Source organism: Humulus lupulus, chromosome 2, assembly GCF_963169125.1.
Source record: "Humulus lupulus chromosome 2, drHumLupu1.1, whole genome shotgun sequence".
NCBI lineage: Eukaryota > Viridiplantae > Streptophyta > Magnoliopsida > Rosales > Cannabaceae > Humulus > Humulus lupulus.
The window spans coordinates 136,744,891-136,755,391 of record NC_084794.1 but is presented as its reverse complement, the minus strand read 5'-3'; the positions used below and the strand labels follow the sequence as shown (position 1 = coordinate 136,755,391).

Here is a 10,501-nt window from a genome sequence, read left to right as displayed (position 1 = left end):
ATAGAACATAGCTAAAGCAATACACGGTATAACAGATTTTAACAAACTTTCTGTTTTGGTCAGAGTTGGTTAAAACAGTTGATCTTAATGAGGATTAATTACCACATATATTCATCAAAATAAAATATCTTATCTTTTTTTTAATAGGGTGAAATTGATTTGTTAGCTTTAAATAAGTGATTTATTATTTACTAAAATATTTGATAATTAATATTAAAGTAATTATCTTTGGAATTTTATTGAGATTCTAAATACTGCTCGAAGAGCATCACAAATGTATGAGCAACATTATTTGAAATTCATACATCAATGCTTTAAATCTATATTTATCACTACTTAGGGTGAGGTATTTACCTATGAATTTTCTCTTCTAAAAACTATAAAAATTAGTATTTTTTGTGGATTTAATGAGGTGAATTTTTGAGTTTTTAGATGGAATACTTGAATCTTTGTGTTGTTTTAGAAGAAAATTGTCAAGAAAATTGATTTGAGTGTGAGAATTGGGGGCAAAGGAGATTTTGGGTGTATGATTTTGTTTTAATGAGAAAAAGTAGAAGAGACAAAAATAAGAGAGAGATGGGAATAATGGGAGGGGTATGTGGGTCCAAAACAAATTTTAAAGTATACATTTTTAAATTTTTGCATGGGTGAGTCTATTGACACCTCCATTTTTGTTTCTCGTCTAACCCCTCTTAATATTTTAATTATTAAAGATACCATTTCGGGAATTGACATAAATATCTTTTTTTAATTTTAAATTTTATCAAATAAAATTTAGTTATTTAGTACCTCCAAAATATATAATAGATCACTTATTATTACTTAATTTATTTTTTTAGAAATAATTTCATTAATATTGTAATTTTTACAACTATAAAACTTTAATATTTTTTTATAAATGATTTATATTTATTCTTATTTTTAGATAAAAATAAAAATTGTGATAGGTATTTTATTACTAAAATTATTATTTTTTAATTGAGATTGTCAAAAAATAAATAAGCAATTTTTATTTAGTACAATAAATATTTGTAGAGGTGGAATTTATTTTAATATTCTAAACAAGCAATTTTTTTAATATATGAAAAAATAATTAGAAAATATAACAACTTATATTAGATTATTCTTTCATTAATAAAATTATGTTTTCTAATAATGAAAACGGCATTTAGAAAATTAAAAAGCATAAGTTCAAAGAAAATAAATAAGATTTTAATTATATTAAAATTGTGGTGTACTAACTAAAATCAAAATTTTATAATAGAATTATAATATTTAGTCATTTTGGTTAAAAATAAATATGTAGTAAAATATTAAATAGAACACCTTTTGTATACTTACACACATAAAAGAAAAGGTAGAATGAAACTGAAGATGAATATAGAATCTATTAATCTACTAAAAAAATAGCAAAATCAGTGTTTTAATACTTAATATTTTTCCATGAAAGTGAGCTAAACATGGATTTTAGCCATTTGACTTGTGAATTGTGATCATAAAACACCTTCCCAAGTCAGATATAAACATCAAAACACTCGACACAATAACAGTAGGACTAGGAGTGGGAGTGGGAGTGCGACTCAATATTTGGATCATAAGTAATGATGACTTTGTGCTACAAACACCCAAAACATTTTTCCAATTTCACGATTAAAATGAAAAACAGTATGTTATTTGTAGCATGCATTCGTCTCGACTCTAGACATATAGGGAAAAAAAAGTGTTACTTAAAAGAAAAGCCTCCTCCGTTTACAGATTTTTATGGTTTATTTCTGTTCTGTTAAACCAACAACCAAAATAAATAAATAAAATAGACTACTACCCTGTCTGGCTAACTCCGTGACTCATCAAAATTTGGCCATGGCTAAGTTAAGGTGCCCGCCAACCAACGTAGAAAACAAGTCAATTCATGGTTTAGCGCTGGGGAGGAACCAAGTGCAAGAGACGAGCTTTCCAATTTGAGAAGCTCTACAAAGCAAAGTCCTTTACTACTCTCCAATTGGCCGTCACCTTCCCCAGACAACACCACTCCACTTCCTAAATCACTGCTTTTTATTCATTTATATAACTCTTTCCTTCTGCTACACATTTACACAGACACTTAGACAACAACACCATCATCCTCTGCTCCCATGGCTCATTCCGATCCCAATTCGCATACCCCCCAAACCCTAATCGACACTAATGTTCTCGTCGCCAAATCCCTTGCCCGATTCGGCATCGACCGCATGTTCGGTGTGGTGGGCATTCCCGTAACCTCGCTGGCTAACCGGGCCGTAGCGCTTGGCGTTCGATTTATCGCATTTCACAATGAGCAGTCTGCTGGGTACGCGGCCTCCGCCTATGGCTACCTCAGTGGCCGGCCCGGAGTTCTTCTTACCGTCTCTGGCCCAGGCTGCGTTCATGGCCTCGCCGGAATGTCCAACGCCATGGCCAACGCCTGGCCGATGATCATGATCTCTGGTTCGTGCGATCAGAAAGATTTCGGCCGCGGTGACTTCCAAGAGCTTGACCAAATCGAAGCCGTGAAACCCTTTTCGAAGCTATCCGTAAAAGCCAAAGACATAAGGGAAATCCCGGAGGCTGTGTTTCGGGTTCTCGATTGTGCCGGTTCGGGTCGACCCGGAGCGTGTTATTTGGATCTTCCTTCTGATGTTCTGCACCAGATTATTCCGATATCGGAAGCTGACGATCTCTTGGCCGCTGTGGCCGAGAATTTTGCCAGGCGAGAATTGGTTCCGAGTTTGCCGAATTCGGAGATAGAGAAAGCAGTTTCGTTGCTTAGACATGCTGAGAGACCTTTGATTGTTTGCGGGAAAGGAGCCGCTTTTGCTCGCGCCGAAGAACCATTGAAGAAGCTCGTTGAGAGCACTGGAATCCCATTTCTGCCTACTCCAATGGGTAAAGGTTTGTTGCCTGATAGTCACGAGCTGGCAGCCACCGCTGCGAGGTCTCTTGCTATAGGTAAGTGTGATGTTGCCCTTGTTGTTGGCGCTAGGCTTAATTGGTTGTTGCACTTTGGAGAGCCTCCAAAGTGGTCCAAAGACGTGAAGTTTATTTTGGTTGATATCTCTGAGGAAGAGATTGAGATGAGGAAACCTCATTTGGGATTGGTTGGAGATGCCAAACGTGTGCTAGAAATGATCAATAAGGAGATCAAGGATGACCCATTTTGTTATGGGAAGAGTCATCCATGGGTGGAAGCCATAGCTAAGAAGACGAAAGAGAATGTGTTAAAGATGGAGGCTCAATTGGCTAAGGACATTGTGCCGTTTAATTTCATGACTCCAATGAGAATTATTAGAGATGCAATCTTGGGATTGGGTAGCCCTGCTCCTATTTTGGTCTCGGAGGGGGCCAACACTATGGATATTGGACGAGCGGTTTTGGTTCAGACGGAGCCCAGGACCAGGTTGGACGCTGGGACTTGGGGCACAATGGGTGTTGGTCTGGGTTACTGTATTGCAGCTGCTGTGGCCTCGCCTGATAGGCTTGTTGTTGCGGCTGAAGGGGATTCTGGGTTTGGGTTCAGTGCCATGGAAGTTGAGGTATGTTTCTTTTCTTTTTTGCTAACATAAAAACTCGTATGGCCCTAGCAATATTATATGCTTTCTGTCTTTATGGCTTCCATGGCCTCATATTCTAGTAATCATAACGTGTATGATTATTCGATAAGATGATCGAATTATTTGCTGTATGTTTTGTTTTTGGAACATGCAATTTCTTTTTATAAGCAAAAGCTTGAAGGACTTGGACTTATGTACGTTAGTTTCCTTATTCGATGAAATGCCCACCTAGCATGGATTTGGTTGTTCAAAGAGATGGGTTAGTGCAAATTATAATATTATTGATGGCTCATTACCTTGTGACCTTCGATCCTTACTATAGGCGTTTCTACTGTCTATGGTTGAATTCCTGCCTTGCTCTAGTTGAAGCTTTGAAAAGCTTAGTAGGATAATGAAAAGAGCATGGTTGAGAAACGAGTCAGAAGATATAGGACTCTATTTGGTTGATTTTTGTAAACCTTAACGTGATCTCAGTGGGTAGACTGAATTTTTCAAAATTGTGGTGAGTACGTGGCTGCTTGTGAATTTCTCCAAAAATGAAAAGTGTTTTAATTTTCACAAGGCCGGACAAGAGAAGCCTTTGGTATTATCTCAGTTTGTTTCAATATGTAGCTTTCTCTAACAGTGCGGCAATTCTTTTACCAAAATTTGTTCTTAAGGTTTGCAGCTTCTTAAGTTAGATTTTTGTTACCATAATTGTTAATTTATGCCCTAGTCTGAACCTGAATCTAGAACTGTCTTTGAGATAATTCATTTGCCCATCCACATAGTTTCATTGCCCTGTGTTATACACATCAAACTCTCTGCCTATAACACCTTTTCTTAAATTCTGCAGACATTGGTTCGATATCAGTTGCCTGTGGTTGTGATTGTCTTTAACAACGGCGGAGTTTATGGTGGTGACAGAAGGAACCCTGAAGAAATTAGCGGCCCTTACAAAGATGATCCGGCACCCACATCCTTTGTACCTAGTGCAGGATACCACACACTGATTGAAGCTTTTGGAGGGAAAGGTTATCTTGTTGGGACTCCTGAACAACTAAAATCTGCCCTTTCCGAGTCATTCTCTGCTCGCAAACCAGCTGTTATAAATGTTATGATCGATCCATTCGCTGGTGCAGAGAGCGGAAGACTTCAGCACAAGAACTAGTGTATCATTGTTGTCTATTCGTATTTTCTGCCCTCCAAGTTGGATTTGCATGTCGATTTGATAATAATATAGAGAGTTATGCGTGATATCTACAAAATTTACACTAAAAATTTACACCTATAATAATGTGACGTGTTTTTTAACTTATAGTTGACTCAGTGTTCTTACTTTGAAAAACATAATTAATTAAAAAGTATGTCGCATTATTTAGTGTAAATTTTGTATTGATAGCATTATTCTACTATAGGTGTATCATTTGTGTTCATAATATTAGCCTTTATAATTTCAATCGTGCTTGTTGACACCAGCTTTTGTGATATCTGCATACCCTTGATATCACTCGTATTCTTGACTGTTTTGAACTAAACAAACCCAAGTTCAATGTGTCGTACAATGTGTACTATTCCAATGTCTTCTAGTTGGTGGAAATTTTGCACATTGCCAATAAATTAATGGGGTTTTACACCTATATACTACTTTTATCAAAATATGGGTTTATAGAGTTTTGTTTTATTATATGTTTCGACTTTGTGTTTTAACAAATTATTTTTTGGACTTTGTGTTTTGTAAAGTGTTTCAAAAATGTTCGTAAACTTAATTTTGATGAAAAAAAAATATATATATATATATAACAACACATTTTATTGGTAGAATGATTGTTTTTTTATTATGAGTTATTAGTTTGATGAATTATTTGTGATTTTAGTTCAAAATAACTTTAATCAAAATCAAGCTTAAGTGTTTACTTGAATCATTTTACAAAATGTAGGGTCCAAGTCCAAACAAATAATGAGACAAAACAAAGACTCAAAAAATGTATAAACCTATAAAATATTACATATATATAACAACATTAATTATCTATGGATATATATATTATTAGTAAAATTTCTTCAATATAAAAAGTGTGTAGATAATAATTTTTTTTTTGTTTTAACGACTTGTTTTATTAACTTTAATAAAATATTATAAATATTTAACGGGATATTCATTCAAAACTAACTAAAATACATATTTATTAATTATAATAATATAAATTTAAATATTATAAAATATAATAATATTTAATATAAAATTACAATATATATACTAATTATATTAATATAAATTCAAATTTAAATGTCATAAAATATTATCATTATACTAATATATAATACAAGACTAAATTTTTAATAATTATATTAATGTAAATTTAAATGTTGTAAATATTATTTTGATAATAATATATAATTCTAATTTTTTATTAATTATATAAATATAAATTTAAATTCAAATATTATAAAAAAATATTATTATTATAATAATATTTAATACAAAACTAGATATTTAATACTTATATTAATATAAATTTAAATATTATAAAATATCATTATAATAATAATATATAATACATAATCTTAATTTTTATTAAAAAATTATTTCATTCTTGGAATTTGATTTTTGATATATACATGTATAATGCTAAATTATATGCTTTCGGTCTTTTTTTCTAGATTTTACACAATTTACATATGCCATTAATATATACAAGAATCATTATATATCATTAAAAATAGATTTTGCACATATTCTTTTTGGTATTTGATGACAAAGAATTAATCTCCACTAGTTTGTTGGATTATTGTTGACCAATTAGTAACATTTTTGTAACTATGAATTTAATTTTAGAATTTTGTTTAGTAGTTATTGTGTTTTTATTTTTATTTTTTGTTGTAAAAAGTAGTTATTTTGTTTCTAAAAACTATTTTATAATAATTGTTTATAATTTTATAACATTTTAGTATTTTTTCTATAATATTTTGTTTATAAAAAGTATTTCGTTATTTTTATTTGAATTAGTAACAATAATTATATAATTTTGAATTTTTGTGATATATGTTTAATGTAACTATTGTTGTGTTTATTGTTTACCAATTAGTAATATTTTTGTAACCATGGATTTATTTATAGAATTTTGTGTATGTTATAAAACTATTAATCATACTGAAATATAAAGTATAAAGAAAAGAAATAGACAGAGTAAGAGAGAGAGAGATGTAAAGAAAGTGTAACGACCCGACATAAACAAAATAATGTACTACAAAATATTTATCGAAACTCATTTGAAAACAAACATGAATTAAATATCTTTTACAAAATATGCAACTCGAGATCTCGTTATTTAAAATAAATTGTTTCCTTACATGCATATCGTAGATAAAATACAAGTTATTAAAACTTAAAATGTTACCATGACTTGAAGACTTTTAAAACAATGCATACATAGCAACCCCTTTGACCCCCAGGTGTATTGATCACGACATGCACACATCTGACCGAGCCTGCTCCAACTCATCGCCTCATCGCTACGCTTATGCCTTTGCCTGTAACACAGAGTACCCGTGAGCTAATGCCCAGCAAGAAGATCTATAGAGGACACTATCCTCAAAGCCCAACAGTATAAGACATAAAACATAACATAAACATAAACTAACTCATAACTTCACAACCTAAAACATAAACAACTCCTAGTCTATATCTTATCACACAAAGTTCAAAAATCAATCATATCGCCAGTAACATAACTATAGTATAATGTAATCTATCAACCAAACCATAGCGTAGCGTAAACATAGCATACCGTAAATAAAATAACCTATCCTAGCATAGCACATTCAATCCATAACAAGTATTACTGGTGTCGTTCCGGGCGTAAACCAATGTTGTTCTGGTTAGTTGTGCAACCGAGCACGAATTAACATAGGGAGACCAAAGAATAAACGAATCCCTTCGAGATGAGATTTTCCAAAGGAGAAGACTAATTCTGCACCTGAATCGTCATCAAAGAAAGTAAAGGGTAAGTTTTCTGATGTTGATGGGGGGGGGAAAAAGCAACCGAAGTGTTCCAATTGTGGATGTTATGGACACAAAAAAATCACATGCAAGAAATGATTATTTTTGGATTTATTTTGGACTTGGTTTGATATGTAATGTTTTGATAATATTGTTTGATTTCATATTTTGGACTTAGTTTGATATTTAATGTTTTAACTAGGTTGTCTAAATATTGAAACTGGTTGTTGATAGTTTTAGACTGCATATCGAAATATACAAACAGGTGGTCAAAAATTTTAGATAGGTTATTGAATTATAAGACAACATGTCGGTATATATAAACAGATGGTCAAAAATGTTTAGACAAGTTGTCGAAACTCATGACTAATTATCAAAAAGGTATAATTAAGATCCAATTCTACATGATAAAGTGGTATTCTAATACTTTGAAGATAATCATCATATCATTACCTCAATAGCATGTTTACCACCCAATCCTTTATCATCATAGTAGTTTGATTGAAATATGTATCACTCAATCTGTAATCATCATAATCTCATAAAGATTATGTTTTGTTTAACTTTATAAAATGTTAATTGGGATTTTATAATTAATATATATCGTTATATAGTTATTGGAGCCTTTTTCTACATTTCAAACTTTTTGGACAACCTGTGAAAATGTTTAGATATGCTGTCGAATTTTGAGACTACCTGTCGAAATGTTTAGACAAGTTGTCGAAACTCACGAATAATTGTCAAAAAGGTATAATTAAGATCCAATTCTACATGATAAAGTGTTGTTCTAATACTATAAAGATAATCATCATAGTAGTACCTCAATAGAATATCTACTACCCAATCCTTGATCATCATAGTAGTTAGATTGAAATATGTACCACTCAATTTGTAATCATCATAATCTCATAAAGATTAATTTTTGTTTAACTTTATAAAATGTTAATTAGGATATTATAATTAATATATATTGTTATATAGTTATTGGAGCCTTTTTGTACATTTCAAACTTTTTGGACAATCTGTGAAAATGATTAGACATGTTGTCGAATTTGAGACTACCTGTCAAAATGTTTAGACAAGTTGTCGAAACTCACGAATAATTGTCAAAAAGGTATAATTAAGATCCAATTCTACATGATAAAGTGTTGTTCTAATAATATAAAGATAATCATCATAGTAGTACCTCAATAAAATATCTACCACCCAATCCTTGATCATCATAGTAGTTTGATAAAGATTAGAATCCATTAGATCCATTTATCATAATAGTTGATAATCATAATAGTTTAAATGAAATATTTACCACTCATTAAGATTAAGTTTTGTTTACGTTTATAAAATGTTAATTAAGATATATGTTGTTTTATTGTGTTATTGGGGCCATTTTGGACATTTCAGACAACTTGTCGAAATTTTAGACAGCCTGTCGAAAGTTTTAGCCAGTTTGTTGAAATTTCAGACGAGGTGTCAAAATTTTTAGACAGGCTATCGATATTTGAGACTAGCAGTCGATATTTCAGACAAGTTTGGTTTTGGGATTGAGTTTGCTTAGGAGCAAAAATGTCTTTTTGGATTTGGGACTAAGTCAGGATGGGGTTTGGGCTAAACACTCTAGCAGATTCACGTTCATCTCCTCTCACTCTCACTTTTGGTCACTCTAAAAAATACACTTAAGGAAATTCTTGAAGGTCTTTTGAAGTTAGTGGAATTTCTTGAGAGAAGGTGGGAATTGTTGATGTTAGGAGCTGCTCATGACACTCAATCATCTTATAGTTCGAAGGGTTATTATTAATTTTGAGAGGTTCTGTATCATTTTCGACATACAGTCTAAAATTTAGAATACTTGTATCAATATTTCAACATGCCATTCAAAATTTCGACTGTCTGTCTAATGATTTCGACAAGAAGCTTGATATTTAGACTGCCTATTTCAATATTTCGACAGGTTGGCTGAAATTTCGATTGCCTATCTAATAATTTTGACTGCTGGTCTAAAATTGTGAAAATATCCAAACAAAAGGTCCAATAATTAAAGCTAAATAAAGTGCATATCATCATTATTAGATTATAATTAATATTTTTCAAATAAAATTTTGTTAACCAACCATCACTTGATGATTAAGGATTGAGTGGTGGATATCCTAGTAAAACTACTAAGAAAGGTCATGATAAAATTCCAACTATCTAAAGTAGTAGGTTTGACAATTTTAGGATTATTTTGAAGCATCAAAATCACATATATACAAAATAATATTGCATTGAATCGTAGAGCCTTAGATGAAAAATACAAATCTCCACTTTGGGATATTCATTGCATAATTTACATTAATTTTAGACCACATGTGCCCTTACGTGCACTTAACCAGGGAAAGAAATGTTTTTCAGTAATGAAATTGGATATGATTAAGACATATGATCGAGTTGAATGGTCTTTCTTAGAGATGGTCATGCTCAAACTTGGTTTTGCCACACCTTGGGTTAATTTGTTGATGAATTGTGTTCATTTTGTTCCCTGTTAATTTAAAATTAATGGCGGGTCAAGCATGTGTGCTTTCATCTTTAACTCTTTCTTATCTACAAAATATTGACTAACACAAAAAACCTCTTCAACAATACTTGTTGCATTTGAGCCTGGTGTACTACTAACATGACTTGTTTCATTACAATGATCATCATGGCATACATGAGGAAGTGGACCATGGTTTTCTTCAACAGTGTGAGGTGCAGAACTAGAATCAAGAACATTACATATGTATGCACCATCAAAGTAAACAACAAAAGTGTAATGACCCAACTATTTCTAAGACTTAGACAATTAAAACTACTAGACATAACTACTTCTTTGAAGATAACATACATGAGAAATATTCATAACTTTATTGAAACTTTAAAACAATATTTGTAATACATAAATGAGCTCATTGTTTAAAAAATAAAACATAACTTTAAA

The 10,501-nt window shown here is 31.6% G+C and overlaps 1 protein-coding gene across 1 annotated transcript; it reads left to right on the top strand.

Moving 5' to 3' along the window:
* The first annotated feature begins 1,868 nt into the window (after positions 1-1,868).
* On the top strand, positions 1,869-5,005 carry LOC133818548 (2-hydroxyacyl-CoA lyase). Its single transcript, XM_062251468.1, has 2 exons — positions 1,869-3,548; positions 4,402-5,005. Exons 1-2 carry the CDS (start codon positions 2,133-2,135, stop codon positions 4,714-4,716), a joined length of 1,731 nt encoding a protein of 576 aa, XP_062107452.1. The 5' UTR covers positions 1,869-2,132; the 3' UTR covers positions 4,717-5,005.
* The last annotated feature ends 5,496 nt before the right edge of the window (positions 5,006-10,501 follow it).